Here is an 18,512-nt window from a genome sequence, read left to right on the forward strand (position 1 = left end):
TGACCTGAAAAGAAAAAAGGACACATACAGGAAGTGGAAAGAAGGCCAGGCCACAAAGGAAGAGTACAGGCAGGTACAACGGAATTGCAGAGATGGCGTCAGGAAGGCTAAAGCTGAGAATGAGCTGAGGTTAGCGAGGGATGCTAAAAGCAACAAAAAAGCTTTCTTCAGGTACGTCCATAGTAAAAGACAGAGAAAAGAAATGGTGTCACAGCAACTCAATGAGGATGGCAAAATGATAACAGATAACAAAGAAAAGGCAGAAGTGCTCAATTCCTACTTTGGCTCAGTCTTCTCCCAGAAAAGGGTCTATGACCCTTCCAGGAAACATGAAGTGGAAGGGGCAGGATTGGAGAGCTTGAGATTGATAGACAAACGGTCAAGGAATACTTAAATCACTTTGAATGAGTTCAAATTGGCAGGGCCCGATAAACTGCATTCTAGAGAATTGAAGGAACTGCCTGAAGAACTCTCGGAATGATTGTCTATTAACTTTGTGAAATCATGGAGGACTGGTGAAGTGCCCGATGACTGAAGGAGAACTAATGTAGTCCCTATCTTCAAAAAGGAGGAATCGGGGAACTATAGACTACTCAACCTAACATCAATCCCTGGAAAAACTCTGGAGCAGATTATAAAGCAGTCAATCTGTAAGCACCTTGAAAACAATGCAGTGATTACTATGAGCCAACATGGATTTATGAAAGACAAATCCTGCCAAACTAATCTTATCTTGTTTTTTGATTGGGTAACTTCCCTTGTAGACTGTGGGAATGCTGTGAACATAATATATCTCGACTTCAGCAAAGCTTTTGACAAAGTGCCCCATGACATTCTGATTAGCAAGCTAGCTAAATGTGGGCTGGATGGAACAACTATCAGGTGGATCAACAGTTGGCTCCAGAATCATACCCAAAGAGCGCTTATCAATGGTTCCATCTCAAACTGGGCAGAAGTAACGAGTGGGGTACCACAGGGCTAGGTCCTGGGCCCAGTGTTCTTCAACATTTTTATTATTGACTTGGATGAGGAGGTACAGAGCATGCTTATCAAATTTGCAGCTGATAAAAAATTGGGGGGCATAGCTATTACTGTGGAAGACAGAAACAAAATTCAAAGAGGCCTTGATAGGCTGGAGCATTGGGCTGAAAACAACAGAATGAAATTCAACAGGGATAAATGCAAAGTTCTACACTTAGGAAAAAGAAACCAAATGCACAGTTATAAGACTGGCTCAGCAATACGACATGTGAGAAAGATCTTGGAATTGTGGTTGATCACAAGCTGAATATGAGCCAACAGTGTGATGTAGCGGGAAAAAAGGCAAATGCTGTAGTAGGCTGCATTAAGAAAAATATAGTTTCCAAATTGCGTGAAGTATTACTTCCCCTCTATTCAGCACTGGTTAGGCCTCATCCTGAGTACTGCGTCCAGTTCTAGTCTCCGCACCAAGAAGGATGCAGACAAACTGGAATAGGTTCAGAGGAGGGCAACAAAGATGATCAGGAGACTGGAAACCAAGCCCTATGAGGAGAGGCTGAAAGAACTGGGCATGTTTAGCCTGGAGAAGAGAAGACTGAAGGGAGATATGATAGCACTCTTCAAGTACATGAAAGATTGTCACACAGAGGAGGGCCAAGATCTCTTCTTGGAGAGTGCAGAATAATGGGCTAAAGTTGCAGGAAGCCAGATTAAGACTGAACATCAGGAAAAAAATCCTAACTGTTAGAGCCATACGACTATGGAACCAATGACCTAGAGAGGTAGTGGGCTCTCCGACACTGGAGGCATTCAAGAGGCAGCTGGACAGCCATCTGTCGGAAATGCTTTGATTTGGATTCCTGCATTGAGCAGGGGGTTGGACTCGATGGCCTTGTAGGTCCCTTCCAACTCTACTATTCTATGATTCTATGATAGGGAAGGCTTTTCTTACCGTCTGAGTCCCTTTCCCTATAACAACGTGGTGCTCTCCAGAGTTTGTTGGAATCCCATTCTCATCAGCCCCAGTCAGCGTGGACAATGGTCACCGCTTATGGGTGTGAGAGTCCAGCAATCTGTGGAGCACACCATGATGGCTACCCCAGTCTTAAAACAGTCCTCCTCTCCCCCACATCGTATAATGCACTGCCACCACTCTGCTCCAGGTCTAGGAAAAAGGATAAACTAGGAGGGAAGCTTTGGATGCGTCTCCCCAATTCCAGAATGCCAAATGTTGCACCTCGTAGGCCATATTAGAAACTCAAATGGAGCTCAGCTATGCTGTGTTATAGCACTTGGGGAAACATTTTAGTGAAAAATTCCAGCTAATTGGACCATTGTTTTAGAAGGGCATAACTAGAGATCTGTTCAGAGAGAATAGATGGCTGTCCATTCAAGTTATCTGCAGAAGATGAAGAATCCCAGTTGAAATAGGTGGCAGTACATCAGAATATTCGGGTGCATTAAATGTAGAAATATGGAATTTGAAAACAGGTATTACAACCAATACCCTGGACAGCGAAAAGACAATTAAACCAGAACTATCACTAGAAGCTAAAATGATGAAACTGAGGATATCATACTTTGGACACATAAGGAGAAGATATGATTCACTAGAAAAGACAATAATGCTGGGAAAAACAGCAGGGAATAGAAAAAGAGGAAGGCCAAACAATAGATGGATTGATTGCATAAAGGAAGATCTGAACAGGGTGGTTTATAACAGATGCTACTGAAGGTTGTTGATTCATAGGGTTGCCTTAAGTCGTAATCGACTTGAAGGCACATAACAAATTACAACGGAACCTGCCTTACCAAGACAGGACAGAGTCCCACAAATCCCCTCCATGACTTCGCTATGCAGAGCTCTCTGGTCAGGATTCAGCAAAGCCCACTCCTCTTCCGTGAACTGCACAGCCACATCCTCCAAAGACACTGGATCCTAAAAGAAATATAATTCAATTTGTCATCATAGCAAGCATAAAGATTATTTATTTAAAAAGTTTATATCCCGTTTCAGTTCCAAAGAATTCTAAGCGGCCAAAACAATAACATAGTGCAAACACATTATACAATATACAATATATAAAAAAATATAAATTATCTCTCACATTACAATTCAAAAGCTAACCAAAATAAAAAGGTCTTAACTTGGCGACGAAAACTAATTAAAGAGGGGGAAGAACGAATTTCCTGCGGAAGAGAATTCCAAAGAGTTGGTGCTACCACCGAAAATGATCTATTCCTAATACCAGTCCGATGAATTTGGGAAAAAGAAGGAATATTAAGGCCGGGGTCTAATGAAGATCTTAAAGAACGAGCAGGCTCATAAAACGAAATACGATTTGAAAAATAACTAGGGCCTGAACCAGATAAAGCTCTAAACGTTAAAACCAGGATTTTAAACTGAACTCGATAAGAAATTGGAAGCCAGTGTAGTTGTTTTAGGAGCGGAGTAGTGTGAACTCGCCAACCTGCTCCTATTAACATCCTGGCAGCCGCTCTTTGGACTAATTTCAGTTGACGAAGTATTTTAAGGGGAAGTCCAGTATAAAGCGAGTTACAGTAGTCCAACTTAGACGTAACCAAGGCATGGGTAACCGTGGTTAGGTCAGAGAGTTCCAGAAAAGGGCGCAATTGGCGAACCAATTTTAGGCGGGCAAAGGCGCTTCTGGAAGTTGCTAAGACATGGGCCTCCAAAGTCAAGGCCGAATCCAGAAGGACACCCAAACTACGAACCTGGGTCTTTAAAGGGAGTAAAACTCCATCTAATAACGGTACATTCCCTATTTCCAACTTGGTTCGGTGCCCAACCACCAGCACCTCTGTTTTATCTGGGTTCAATTTCAGCTTATTCTGTGTCATCCAGGTCTTAACTGCTGTTAGACAATTATTTAAAGGAAGGATGGCATCTTTCATATCCGGAGGGAAGGAAAAATAAAGCTGGGTGTCATCAGCATATTGGTGAAACCGAATTCCAAACCTCCGGATGATCTCTCCCAGCGGTTTCATGTAAACAGCATCGGTGAAAGCACCGAGCCTTGTGGTACTCCGCATGACAACGGCCAGGGATCAGAGCTAAAATCCCCAAATAGTACTCTCTGTGATCTGCCCTCCAAGAAAGAGCGGAGTCACTGAAAAACAGTGCCTCGTAAGCCCATCTCGGAGAGGCGGCCCAAGAGAATGTCATGGTCGATCGTGTCAAACGCTGCTGAAAGATCAAGAAGGACTAACAAAGAAACTTTCCCCTTGTCTAACTCTCTCCGGAGGTCATCCACTAAGGCCACCAATACGGTCTCAGTTCCATGACCCGGCCTAAAACCAGATTGAGATGAGTCGTAGTAATCTGTCAGCTCCAGGAAACTCTGGAGCTGAGAGGCCACCACTTTCTCAATAATTTTACTTTAAAAAGGTAAGTTGGACACGGGACGGAAACTATCTAAACTGGAAGGGTTCAAAGAAGGCTTTTTTAATAAGGGAATAACAATTGCTTCCTTTAGGCTGCCTGGAAGGTGGCCTTGCTGGAGGGAAGCATTGATCCATGACTTCGCTATGATTTAGTAGGTCTTGCCGACATGATTGTTGAGCTCTCTTGTGCCCCGAACCAACAAGGCAGACTTAACTTGTTGCACAGGACACAGAGGTGCGTGAGTAACAGCGTTCCTGAACCGGCAATTAGAAATAGACCACACTGACACTGTTAAGCTTAGTGCAAGCGAAACAAACTTTATCAACGTGCAGACAGAATACAATCACCAACGTAAGCTTTACTCCTATCTCCCCCCACACAGCCTGGGTCCCTGGGCTTGTATTTTATAGCCAGCCCCTTTGATCTGGTACAGCTGTGTGACCTTCACATAATTACTGTGCTGTGGTTAACCCATTCCCAACATGGGGAATGACTAAGCATAATGAGCTAACAGCCCCCATCTCATTCCTCATTGTCGGGGGTTCCTGTTGCTCAGCTATTTCCTTACATTTTGCATTTTGCATTTCACATTTTTCCGTTTTACATTTCTTTTCACAGTGTACATTTATTATTTACAGTAGTCTTGTACACATACATTAATACATTCAGTTTATATACATGCTCAGTCCCATCTGAGTCCCAGCATCTTTGAGAGTTGTATGTGCTTATCTGCACATAGTGGCTTTGTGAGAATATCAGCCACCATTTTGGTGGTTTCACAGTGGTGTAGCTCTATTAGCCCACTTTGTATACAGTCTCTCACGTGATGGCAGCGAACACTAACGTGTTTAGTCCGTTTAGTGTTACTTTCTGATTTGGCCATGTGTATACAAGCTTGGTTGTCTTCCTTTACGATATAGGGCGTGCCTATGGCTAGTCCAATATCCTGCAATAACTGTTGATACCAGAGGAGCTCATTGCACGCTATAGAGAGGCTTATGTACTCAGCCTCAGTACTGGAGACAGCCACAACAGACTGTTTCCTGCTAGTCCACTCAATCAGAGACCCCTGAATCATTATGGCTATCCCTGTAGTGGACTTTCCGGTAGTGGGGTCGGATGCATGGTCTGCATCTGCATAACATTCAACACCGTTCTCCTGACTGGCAGATATTAACAGTTGTACACCACAGGTACCCTTAAGATATCTAATCACCCTTTTTAATCCCATCCAATCATATTCCGTGGGATTTGACACTCTCCTGCCAAGAATCCCTACTGCACTGCTAATATCCGGCCTGGATATGTTTGCAATGTATAACAGTTTGCCAACCATGCCTCTGAACATACTGGGATTAGCCATTGTCTGGCTATCCTGTTCTCTTTGGAAATCTACCACCATGGGGGTATTCACTGGTTTGCATTCCACCATGTCCATTTCCTTTAGTATTTGCAGTATTTGTGCAGTTTGATGTAGCCTGAAGCTGCCATCTGTCTGCCTAAGTATCTCTGTTCCCAGGAATTGCTGTATGGGGCCTAAGCACTTGATATTGATCTGTGTTTGTAATTGTGTGTTGAATGCTTTCTCCTCATATTCAGAACCACACACATACATGATATCATATATTTTTACAGCTCAAATTAAGCTGCACTGTCCCAAGCAACTGGACATCCAAGCAATATGAATTTGCAATGGAGAAACCAGTGAGAAGTGCAGAGACGGAAAGAGTCCGATTCATCATCTCAACAGAGTCTGAGCTGATACGTAGTGAAAGCATGCAGCGAGATCAGCTAATCGTTGCTGCTGGGGGGCGTGTCGCTGCTGGAGACTCCGTTGCTGTGGTCCGTGCTGCCGCCATTGCTGCTGCCTGCCCATTTACGCGCGGGGCGTTGTCATCTTCGCCGAGGTGCCGCGTTGCTGCCGGTGGACTTCACTGTTGCGGATTGTGTTGCCGCCATCGCTGCCGCTGGTTGCGGGCGTCTTCATCATCGCTGAGGGCCGTGCCGTTGCCCAGGACACTATCTCTGCGGCGTACATCTTTGCCACCTCGCCGCTTTCTTGCTCGCGTGTGGCGCTTCTGTTGCTGCTTGGGGCTGTGTTGCTGTCCTGGTGTCGTTGCTGCGGCTTGCCTTCGGATGGGACTTGAGACTGCCATCGCTGCTTGACGAGGATTAACTCATTTTAACGTTTTGTTTGGGTTTGTGTGGGGGCTAATGTGGGGTGAATGATTGGTATGTTTGCTTGTCTGTGTGGTTTTGTGTATTTTTAACATGTGCCTGGGAGATAAGATTCCATCCTTCGTGGGGGGGCTCTCGGGGGCCCCAATTAACGTAGTGACGGGTAATGGGAGGTATGGCGTTAGGAGGAGAACAGGCCAGGTAAGGGGAACTCGTCCCAGACAAATTGTGTCTGTGCCTTGTTCCGGTTCTCCTCATATCCACAGGATTGTTGGTTGTCCTATCAGCCAGCTCTCGGATCTCCAAGTGCTGCTTTTGAATGCCAGGTCAGTACATAATAAAACCTCACTTGTCCATGATTTAATTCTGGAGGAGGGTGCCGACCTGGCATGTATAACCGAGACCTGGGTGGCTGATCAGGGAGGAGTTGCTCTTTCCCAGCTTTGCCCACCCGGGTATTTGGTTCAGCACTGTGGTAGATCTGAGGGCCGGGGAGGGGGGGTCGCTGTGGTCTATAGGAGTTATTTCCTTCTCACCAAGCACCCTGTCCAGACGGCGATTGGTTTGGAATGTCTCCACCTTGTGTTGGGCCAGGGAGACAGACTAGGAATACTGTTGGTGTACCGTCCACCTTGCTGCCCAACAGCTTCCTTGGCTGAGCTGACAGAGATAGTCTCGGAGGTCCTTTTGAGATCCCCTAGACTTTTGGTACTGGAGGATTTCAACGTCCATGCCGAGGCTGTCTTATCTGGCGCAGCTCAGGACTTCATTGCCTCCATGACAACAATGGGGCTGTCTCAATTTTCTACTGGCCCAACACATGTGTCGGGACATACTCTCGATTTGATCTTCGCTACTGGACATGGAGATGGTGATCTGATGGTGGGGTGTTTTTCATCTACCCCATTGTCATGGACAGATCACCGCTTGCTGAGATTTAGACTTACAGCGGCTCTTTCCCTCTGCAAAGGTGGAGGATCTATTAGTTGATCTGCTCCCGGAGCTGGAAGGATCCCGTAGGTTTTCAGAGGGCTCTGGGAGATTTTCTGGCTGATAGGACCGGTGCTCCTGTCGAGGCCCTGGTCGCACTGTGGAATACGGAAATGACCCGGGCTATTGACACGATCGCTCCCGCGCGCCCCCTTCGCTGTAGAGCTCATACAGCTCCGTGGTATACCCCGGAGCTGAGAGCGATGAAACATGAGAGGAGGAGGCTGGAGTGCAGATGGAGGAAAACTCCCAGTGGATACAATCATGCCTTGGTAAGTGCCACCAATAAGTTGTATACAAAAGCGGTAAGGACAGTAAAGAAGCTCTATTTTGCTGCCTCTATTAGATCATCTTTAAGTCGCCCAGCGGAGCTTTTTAAAGTCGTGCGAGGGCTTTAAACTCTGGCCCCCACGATACTATGGAAACATCTGAGACCCGCTGTAATGAAATTGCTGGACACTTTCAAGATAAGATTGTATGTATCCGCAGGGACCTTGACTCTGATGTTGTGACAGATGAATCCATTGAAGTGTCCGGAGCACGGCCTTGTCTTTCTTTATTGGATGAGTTTCAGTTGGTAAAGCTCGAGGAAGTGGACAAGGTGCTTGGAATGGTTTGGGCGACCACGTCTGTTCTGGATCCTTGCCCATCTTGGCTAGTGAAAGCTGGCAGGGCTGGAACCACCGGTTGGGCCAAGGAGGTGGTTAATGCCTCCTTGAGGGAGGGAGTGGTCCCTGGTAGCCTCAAGGAGGCAGTAGTGAGACCTCTTTTAAAGAAACCCTCCTTGGACCCAGATAATTTAAACAACTATAGACCGGTGGCGAATGTCCCTTTTTTGGGCAAGGTTTTGGAGCGGGTGGTTGCCAGCCAACTCCAGGCGCTCTTGGATGAAACCGATTATCTAGATCCGTTTCAATCCGGTTTCAGGCCCGGTTTTGGCACCGAAACAGCCTTGGTCGCCCTGTATGATGACCTGTGTCGGGAGAGGGACCGGGGGAGTGTGACTCTGTTGATTCTCCTTGATATCTCAGCGGCGTTTGATACCATCGACCATTGTATCCTTCTGAGGAGACTCGCGGAGTTGGGTGTCGGGGGCACTGCTTGGCACTGGTTCCGCTCCTACTTCGCGGATCGTCACCAGAAGGTAGTGCTTGGGGAACATCACTCGACACCATGGACTCTCCATTGCGGAGTCCCTCAGGGGTCGGTTTTGTCCCCCATGCTTTTCAACATCTACATGCAGCTGCTGGGTGCAGTCATCAGGAGTTTTGGAGTGCGTTGCCATCAGTATGCTGATGACACGCAGCTCTATTTCTCCTTTTCATCCTATTCAGGTGAGTCTGTTGATGTGCTGAACCGTTGTCTGACCGCGATAATGGACTGGATGAGAGCTAATAAACTGAGACTCAATCCAGACAAGACCGAGACATTGTTGGTGAATGCCTTCCCTGCTCAGATGGTGGATGTTAACCCTGTTCTGGATGGGGTTACACTCCCCCTGAAGGAACAGGTACGTAGTTTGGGGGTTCTTCTTGACTCTTCCCTGTCTCTCGAGGCCCAAGTGGCCTCGGTGGCACGGAATGCGTTTTACCATCTTCGTCTGGTAGCCCAACTACGCCCCTATCTGGACAGGGATGACCTCGCCTCCGTTCTTCACACTCTGGTAACTTCAAGATTGGATTACTGTAATGCGCTCTACGTAGGGCTGCCCTTGAAGACAATTTGGAAGCTTCAGCTGGTGCAGAACGCAGCTGCCAGACTACTGACGAGGACCAGTCGGTCTTCGCATATAACACCTGTCTTGGCGCGTCTGCACTGGCTTCCTATTTGCTTCCGGGCGAGATTCAAGGTGCTGGTTCTTACCTATAAAGCCTTACACGGCGTGGGACCTCAATACCTTGTGGAACGCCTCTCTCGATACGAACCTACCCGTTCACTTCGTTCAGAATCTAAGGCCCTCCTCCGGGTACCAACCCATCGGGAAGCCCGGAGGGTGGTTACTAGAACTAGGGCCTTTTCTGTGGTGGCCCCTGAGTTGTGGAACAGCCTCCCCGAAGAGGTACGCCTGGCGCCTACACTTCTATCTTTTCGGCGCCAGGTAAAGACCTTTTTATGCTCCCAGGCATTTTAATTTTCTTAACCATTTTAATCTTTTAATCCGTATTTTTTAATTTTTGTCGTATTGTGTTTTTGTAGTGTTTTTTGTTGTTTGTTTGTATATGTTTTTATGATTTTTATTATGATATATTGTATTTTATCTTGTTTGTTCACCGCCCTGAGAGCTATTCTGCTAAGGGCGGTATATAAATTGAAATAAATAAATAAATAAATCATCTACAAATACTAGACAGAATGTCTTTCTGCCATCTGTGTCACAATGATATAGGCAGGGATCTGCTACACTATGCACGAATGCCATTTTAGTCAGAATGTCATGTAATTTCTTGTTCCAACACCGGGCACTTTGCTTAAGCCCATAAATAGCCTTGTGTACGAGGCAGACGAGCGCTGGATTCTCTATGTGACCAGGGGGTTGCTCCATGTATATGGTTTCCTGGAGGTTCCCATACAGGAATGCAGTGTCAACATCGTAATGATATACTTGCATATTCCTGGTGGCTGCCACTTTTAGCATAAGCCGTATCATCTCATGCTTCACCACAGGAGCGAATACGGCATCATAGTCAAAGCCATAATGTTGATTGAAACCCTTAGCCACTAAACGTGCCCTGTAGCGTTGTGGCTGTCCTGCACTGTCCCTTTTTATTTTAAAAATCCACTTACACCCTATAGCCTTTCTGTTACAAGGTAGGGTTTCCAGCTTCCATGTACCATTTCTGGACATAGCAAGCAGTTCCTCTTGCATGGCAATATGCCATAGCTGTGCTTCTGTGGTAGGCAGTTTAATAACATCCTCATAGGACCTAGGTTCTGTAGTGCTAGATACAACATTAAGCACTTTAAATCTTTTTGGTGGTATTCCTAGATTAGCTCTATCTGACCTTCTTAGGATGGGTGCTTGTTCTGTTAACTTATTTTCTAGACTTTCTGTCTGTTCTGTTTTGTTCTTCCTTATTTACACTCTGACTATTTTCTTCTTTTTCCTCTGCCTCTTGTTTTACTGCGGTTTCTGTGGTTTCTACATTTCCCCCTCCTCTCTTCTCCTGGGGATCAGGTTTAATCTTTCTTTCCTGTTCCTCATCGTGTGTGCTGTCTATGTGTATTTCTGCTTGTTTAGTACTGTTTTCCCAGTCTTGTTCCTGCGTTTTTACACTTCTACACACATGTAAACGTTTTTCCTTCATTAACCAGATTCTGTGATATGCCCCCACAAAACCGAGGTAGTAGCCTTTAAGTGCTCTCGGACCCTGTTTCCCTTTACGTTGAGGTTTGGGAATATGAGCCCAACATACTGCTCCAAATAAGAACATAAGAACATAAGAAGAGCCTGCTGGATCAGGCCAGTGGCCCATCTAGTCCAGCATCCTGTTCTCACAGTGGCCAACCAGGTGCCTGGGGGAAGCCCGCAAGCAGGACCCGAGTGCAAGAACACTCTCCCCTCCTGAGGCTTCCGGCAACTGGTTTTCAGAAGCATGCTGCCTCTGACTAGGGTGGCAGAGCACAGCCATCATGGCTAGTAGCCATTGATAGCCCTGTCCTCCATGAATATGTCTAATCTTCTTTTAAAGCCGTCCAAGCTGGTGGCCATTACTGCATCATGTGGGAGCAAATTCCATAGTTTAACTATGCGCTGAGTAAAGAAGTACTTCCTTTTGTCTGTCCTGAATCTTCCAACATTCAGCTTCTTTGAATGTCCACAAGTTCTCGTATTATGAGAGAGGGAGAAGAACTTTTCTCTATCCACTTTCTCAATGCCATGCATAATTTTATACACTTCTATCATGTCTCCTCTGACCCGCCTTTTCTCTAAACTAAAAAGCCCCAAATGCTGCAACCTTTCCTCATAAGGGAGTCGCTCCATCCCCTTGATCATTCTGGTTGCCCTCTTCTGAACCTTTTCCAACTCTAGAATATCCTTTTGGAGATGAGGCGACCAGAACTGTACACAGTATTCCAAATGCGGCCGCACCATAGATTTATACAATGGCATTATGATATCGGCTGTTTTATTTTCAATACCTTTCCTAATTATCGCTAGCATGGAATTTGCCTTTTTCACAGCTGCCGCACACTGGGTCGACATTTTCATCGTGCTGTCCACTACAACCCCGAGGTCTCTCTCCTGGTCGGTCACCGCCAGTTCAGACCCCATGAGCGTATATGTGAAATTAAGATTTTTTGCTCCAATATGCATAATTTTACACTTGTTTATATTGAATTGCATTTGCCATTTTTCTGCCCATTTACTCAGTTTGGAGAGGTCTTTTTGGAGCTCTTCGCAATCCCTTTTTGTTTTAACAACCCTGAACAATTTAGTGTCATCAGCAAACTTGGCCACTTCACTGCTCACTCCTAATTCTAGGTCATTAATGAACAAGTTGAAAAGTACAGGTCCCAATACCGATCCTTGAGGGACTCCACTTTCTACAGCCCTCCATTGGGAGAACTGTCCGTTTATTCCTACTCTCTGCTTTCTGCTTCTTAACCAATTTCTTATCCACAAGAGGACCTCTCCTCTTATTCCATGACTGCTAAGCTTCCTCAGAAGCCTTTGGTGAGGTACCTTGTCAAACGCTTTTTGAAAGTCTAAGTACACTATGTCCACTGGATCACCTCTATCTATATGCTTGTTGACACTCTCAAAGAATTCTAATAGGTTACTGAGACAGGACTTTCCCTTGCAGAAGCCATGCTGGCTCTGCTTCAGCAAGGCTTGTTCTTCTATGTGCTTAGTTAATCTAGCTTTAATTATACTTTCTACCAGTTTTCCAGGGACAGAAGTTAAGCTAACTGGCCTGTAATTTCCGGGATCCCCTCTGGATCCCTTTTTGAAGATTGGCGTTACATTGGCCACTTTCCAGTCCTCAGGCACGGAGGAGGACCCAAGGGACAAGTTACATAATTTAGTTAGCAGATCAGCAATTTCACCTTTGAGTTCTTTGAGAACTCTCGGGTGGATGCCATCCGGGCCCGGTGACTTGTCAGTTTTTATATTGTCCATTAAGCTTAGAACTTCCTCTCTCGTTACCACTATTTGTCTCAGTTCCTCAGAATCCCTTCCTGCAAATGTTAGTTCAGGTTCAGGGATCTGCCCTATATCTTCCACTGTGAAGACAGATGCAAAGAATTCATTTAGCTTCTCTGCAATCTCCTTATCGTTCTTTAGTAAACCTTTGACTCCCTTATCACCCAAGGGTCCAATCGTCTCCCTAGATGGTCTCCTGCTTTGAATGTATTTGTAGAATTTTTTGTTGTTGGTTTTTATGTTCTTAGCAATGTGCTCCTCAAATTCTTTTTTAGCATCCCTTATTGTCTTCTTGCATTTCTTTTGCCAGAGTTTGTGTTCTTTTTTATTTTCTTCATTTGGACAAGACTTCCATTTTTTGAAGGAAGACTTTTTGCCTCTAAGAGCTTCCTGACATGGTTCAGATAAGGCTTTTTGTTAAACATCATTTCATAAGGCATACAATTCACAGCACTTTCATATACTCTGTTCAACAGATAGTTAGCATATATCGCACATTCACCCCAGAAATCCCTGGTAAGTGTAGAGTCTCCTAACATTGCTCTCACAGTGTCTTGCAAGAATTTGTTGTACCTCTCAGCAACCCCGTTCTGATGGGGTGAAAAAGGAGCTGTTAATTCGTGTTTTACCCCTTTGTTATAGAGATACTTTTGCAGAGTTGAGGATAAAAATTCCCCTCCTCTATCTGATCAGATCGTTGCTATCCGGGTTTTGAATCTAGCCTCTACCCATTCCACAAAATGTTTTAGCTTCCCAGCGGCTTCTGCTTTGTTATGCAATAGGTAAACAAAAGCATATCTCGTGTAGTCATCGACCAACACATAATAAAACTTTGCATTTCCTTTCGACTGTTTAAAGGGACCGGCCAGATCCATGTGTATTAACTGAAATGGCCTTTGCGTGCTAATTAGCCTTTCTTTGTGTATGGGAGCTGCTGTTGACTTCCATTCACTGCAAACGTTACAGTCTTCATACTGCTTACAAGTTTTAAACATTAGGTCAGCATTATGCTTCTCTGTTTTTAGAAGTGTTGTATAACTGACATGACCCAACCTTTTGTGGTACAAGTGTATACATTGATCATGAGTAGGCTTATTTCTTACTGTGTTTACACATAGTGGGGCTTCATCATTAACTATGAACAATGCTTCTTTGAACGTTGCTATAACACATATCTTATTTCCCTTACAAATTGTGCATCTCCCTTTTTCAAAGTGAACAACATAATTCATATCATTTAACTTGGCTACAGACATTTTATTCCTGTCCATACTGGGAACATAAAGCACATTTGTAACTAGCGTTTTTAAACATTTTAAATATACTACTCCTACCCTTTTTACTTCGCGACAGCTTCCATCCGCCAAGTAAACGTTCTGGTTCGTTGTTGGGGTCAGGGTTTTAAACTGTTTTTCATTATTTGCCAAAAAATGACTAGCTCCTGAGTCAATAGTCCAGGATGCTCTGTTCAGTTCATTGTCTTTGTCTTTTGTTCCTACGACATGCACTTTAAATGGGTCTTTCTCGCATTGTTGTGTTCTTCTTTGCTTCTCAGCCTGGCAATGTCTGCGTAGATGATTTGTGGAACCACAAGTGTAGCAGCGTCTCACTCCATATGCCATGGATCCTTGCTCATTCCGCTCCGGGTTTTCTTTGTTGCTCTGTTTGCTTTTCTCTTGTCGGCGTTCTGCTTCTTGCAGTAGTTTGTTTGTGATGTAATTAACACTGAGCTCCGCGTCTGGCAAACTTTCTAACGCGCTTATTATTCCATCCCAGGAATCATTTAAAGTTGACAGCGTAATGTATGCCATCTGTTCCTGTGTATGTTGCATGTTCATTTCTTGCAGTTCGGCAAACAAACGTTGTAAGTTCTGTAAATGCCTCTGCATGGACTCGCCTTCTTTGTAACGTGTTTGGTAAAGTGTTTTAGCAAGTAGGACCTTAGAGCCCGCAGTTTTTCTCACATGTACAGTTTTTAATGCATTCCACACTTCCTTCGCAGTGTTTAAGCCTCTTACATGTATTAACTGTTCATTTTCCAGAGCTAGGATAATCAGAGCTTTAGCTTTCTCTGCCGCCCTTATCCACTCTGCCGGTGGGGCTGCAGGGGGGTCTTCCGCAACTGTGTGCCACACGCCCTCCTTCACCAGTAGCATTTCTGTCTTTACCTTCCAGTAGGAGTAGTTGGTGCTCCCCAGCCTCTCCAAGGGAAAAGATGCGCCTCCAAATGCTGCCATTCTTTTCTTACTCCTTTCGGCTGCTGTAATGCACTTTCTGGATCTCCTGTTCTTTAGCACAGTTTCACAGTAACGCTGTTATGGCTGGGCCCATAACCCTTTGTTGAGCTCTCTTGTGTCCCGAACCAACAAGGCAGACTTAACTTGTTGCACAGGACACAGAGGTGAGTGAGTAACAGCGTTCCTGAACCGGCAATTAGAAATAGACCACACTGACACTGTTAAGCTTAGTGCAAGCGAAACAAACTTTATCAATGTGCAGACAGAATACAATCACCAACATAAGCTTTACTCCTATCTCCCCCCACACAGCCTGGGTCCCTGGGCTTGTATTTTATAGCCAGCCCCTTTGATCTGGTACAGCTGTGTGACCTTCACAAAATTACTGTGCTGTGGTTAACCCATTCCCAACACAGGGAATTACTAAGCATAATGAGCTAACAATGATTCCATCCCCTGTGAGAAAGAAAATGGGCCCAAAAGCCATTAGTATACCGTATGCTATTGTCAGAGATTTAACCATAGAGGTATAACTGCACAAGGGTTCTTCTCAGCTGAGTGAGTTTCAGGTATTTATGCACAATTTATCTTTCAGTTGTGTGATAAAACACCTCTCCTCATTTGAGCTCTAAGCCAGAAATCAAAGTGATGGTTCCCACGTAAAAAATTATGATGTAAGTAGGAGCATTTTTGAGCTGTGGAAAAGGCTGGAGACAAGAGTGGAAAATGGAAATTCAAGTTGATCCTGACTTATGGTGTTTAGGGTTTTCATAGTAAGCGGTATTCAGGAAGGGTTTACCATTGACTTCCTCTGGGACTTAGGGGCAGTGACTGAACCCTGCTCTCCCAGGTCGTAGTCCAACACCTTAACCACTGTACTGCCTTCAAGTCGATTCTGACTTATGGTGACCCTATGAGTAGGGTTTTTATGGTAAGCTGTATTCAGACGGGGGTTACGATTGCCTTCCTCTGGGGCTGAGAGGCAGCGACTGGTCCAAGGTCACCCAGTGAGCTTCATGGCTGTGTGGGGATTTGAACCCTGGTCTCCCAGGTCGTAGTCCAAAACCTTAACCACTACATCACACTGGTTCTCGCAGGCAAAATCAACAGAGACAGACCAAACGGAAACACGCCCCATTCATCTTTACCCAGCGGCCTCTGCCTGGGGTCCAATGGAGTCCTCTCTGCCTCAGGGAAATCCATTCCTGTTTCTGCACAGAGACCCTTTTCCTGAAAAGCATAAGAAGAACTCAAGTCATATAATGGGGAGCAGAATTAAAAAAGGAGTGACAGAGGCAATACCACAGGAATATTTGATATAGAAAGGAAGGATAGATGCAAAACCCTTAGAGATACTTGATATCGGGGTAGCCAACGTGGTGCCCTTCAGATGGGACCAAACCCCAATTCACATCAGCCCCAGACAATAACATGAATGGCCAGCGATTATAGGACTTTTACTTCAACAACATCTGGAAGGCTTCATCTAGACCAGGGACAGCCATCTTACCTGCTGCTCTGCCTGCTTCTCGTCCTCTGCCACGTTCAGCAGGAGACCTTCTGCCAGGGCCACCGCCTGGGAACTGGTCTCGGCCCCACATTCCCTCACCCAGCTCTCCATCTCTGGGGGCAGGACAGCCAGGAACTGCTCCAGGATCACCTTGTCCATGATCTGGTTCTTTGAGTGTCGCTCTGGCTTCAACCACTCACGGCAAAGAAGGTGGAGTCGGCTGCAAGTCTCTCAGGGGCCCTCAGCTGCCTGGTAGCGGAAACACCGGAACTGCTGGCGCTGCACATCTGAGGTGAGGGGATTCTTCCCCAAGATCTTCTGCACATTTTCCCCCAGGAATTCCTCCGCATGGGTCTCAGTCTTGATGGCATCAGGGCCAAGTCCTGCTTCAGGGGTAGATGGGTCTTGCTGTTCCATATTTGATCTCTTGGCCTTTCACGGGGTCCTCATCCCTTCTCTGCTTCTGGGAATAGTTTTCTGCCTTCTGAGGCCACGTTCAGAAGGAGCAGGTCCACTTATTCTATGAGCGAAGCCAAACAGGGATCACTATGCCCAGGCCAAAGGGTTGCAGAGCAGGAAAGGTGCTGGGTAAGAATAGTCAAACGTGAGGATTATTGTTTCTACCATATAACCTTTGATAAAAACCCAATGATGGGGCCTACGTCTTCCTTTGAAGATGGGTGTCTGGATGGTTGGCACATCTCTGACAGCAGCTCCAACGGCGCTCAGAGACCCCCATCATCCCCATTTCCCCCCTATTCTTATTTACAAAGAAGCTGAAAGAGAGAACCTTTCAGGGGAAGGGCTGTAGCTCAAATGATAGAGCAGCTGCTTTGTACACAGAAGGTCCCACTTTGAATCTCCAGGTAGGGCTGGGAAAGACTCCCTGCCTGTAATCCTGGAGAGACTCTGCCAGTCAGTGCGGACAATACTGAGCTAGATGGGACAATTGTCTAATTCAATATAAGATCCTATACTCCCTAACTTATCCCTGAACTTTTACAAGCCTCTCCTGGAATACAGAATTTTGGTTTAATTGTGAATGAAATACGTTATTCCTTTCATCTCTTGATAGATTTGCTTATCTTTAGAACTGTCCCCCTTCAGAGTTAAACGTGAGCTATATTGTTGCATATTAAATTAAATTGGAACGCTGCAGTTCCTGGAGTTTATGACCTGGTTGTGATAAGGAAATGGAAAGATCTTTGAGTATAATGTGGTGAAAGAAAGCAATGAACCAACATTTTTGGGATTGTCATCATAAATTAAGGAAGAACTGACTTTACCTTCACCTCAGCAGGCATTGAGTGATGGGATATGGATGCGGGTGGGGGCTGCCCTGTCCTGTAGGCTCTCTTCACCTATTTACCCTTTTAATAAAACACGGTTGTTCACTTTCAGTCGGGGTCTTCAGAGTTTGATTCCCTTGATGAAAAAAAAGATTGCCAATTTTCAGTAGCACTTAAAGGTCCCTTCTGTATCCCAGGGGTTACTTGCCTGGATGGGCACATGTGTGATAACACCAGTCAGTGTGTGAATAACGGGGGCATTGATAGGCATACTTTCAATTGCCCCTTAATTCAAAGTGGTGTCCTGGCCTTGCTGGGGAGGGAGAGGTAGCTCTCCTCCCTGATTTGGATGGATCAGCTGAACAGGCCTCCTGGGCGCCCTGCTCTGTGAAAACCTTTCCACCAAATGTGTAAAGGCAGAGGATGCTCACAAGATTTCAGAGGGGGCCACCCATGTAGTGCTTGGGTACTTACCACCAAGTGAGAATGAAAGGGACTTTGAACAGAGGAGCTTTTGCTCTGAGGGATACAGCCCCCCCCCAGGATTCCCTTCTTGTCTAGCCATCAAATTGAGGCCATATAACACACTAAGCCTGGTATACTGCTTCTGCATAAGGAAGCTCCACTTTCCACTCATTGTACCAAGGCCCTGCCTATCTTTTTTCTTCCGTTTTATTTGCTTTGTCTGTTATTATGGCGGATGTTCTGACGGGGGATCCTGAAGGGTCACAGAACAGAGGCCACCTCCTTACAGGGTGAGGGTCTCCCTTGCTCT

At 45.5% G+C, this 18,512-nt stretch overlaps 2 protein-coding genes across 5 annotated transcripts in view; both read right to left on the minus strand.

Annotated features, from left to right (window-relative positions):
• LOC133381443 (zinc finger protein 570-like) overlaps nt 1-15,063 on the minus strand; it is a 44,470-nt gene extending 29,407 nt beyond the window's left edge. For all 4 annotated transcript variants that reach the window (XR_009761676.1, XM_061620568.1, XM_061620566.1 and 1 more), the window contains exons 1-2: nt 14,036-15,063; nt 2,794-2,920 (exon numbers count right to left, since the gene is read on the minus strand). Coding sequence is in view for 2 of the 4 variants with exons in the window: in XM_061620566.1 (XP_061476550.1) it covers nt 2,794-2,920; nt 14,036-14,938 (1,030 nt within the window). In the remaining 2 variants the exon portion in view is untranslated. The remainder of the gene's footprint in view (nt 1-2,793; nt 2,921-14,035) is intronic.
• Nucleotides 15,064-15,164: 101 nt separating this feature from the next.
• Nucleotides 15,165-18,512, minus strand: part of LOC133381454 (uncharacterized) — an 86,846-nt gene continuing 83,498 nt past the window's right edge. The window contains exon 2 of the mRNA XM_061620593.1: nt 15,165-15,427. The gene's annotated coding sequence lies outside the window, so the exon portion shown is untranslated. The remainder of the gene's footprint in view (nt 15,428-18,512) is intronic.

The sequence above is a fragment of the Rhineura floridana genome, chromosome 3 (assembly GCF_030035675.1).
Source record: "Rhineura floridana isolate rRhiFlo1 chromosome 3, rRhiFlo1.hap2, whole genome shotgun sequence".
Lineage (NCBI taxonomy): Eukaryota > Metazoa > Chordata > Lepidosauria > Squamata > Rhineuridae > Rhineura > Rhineura floridana.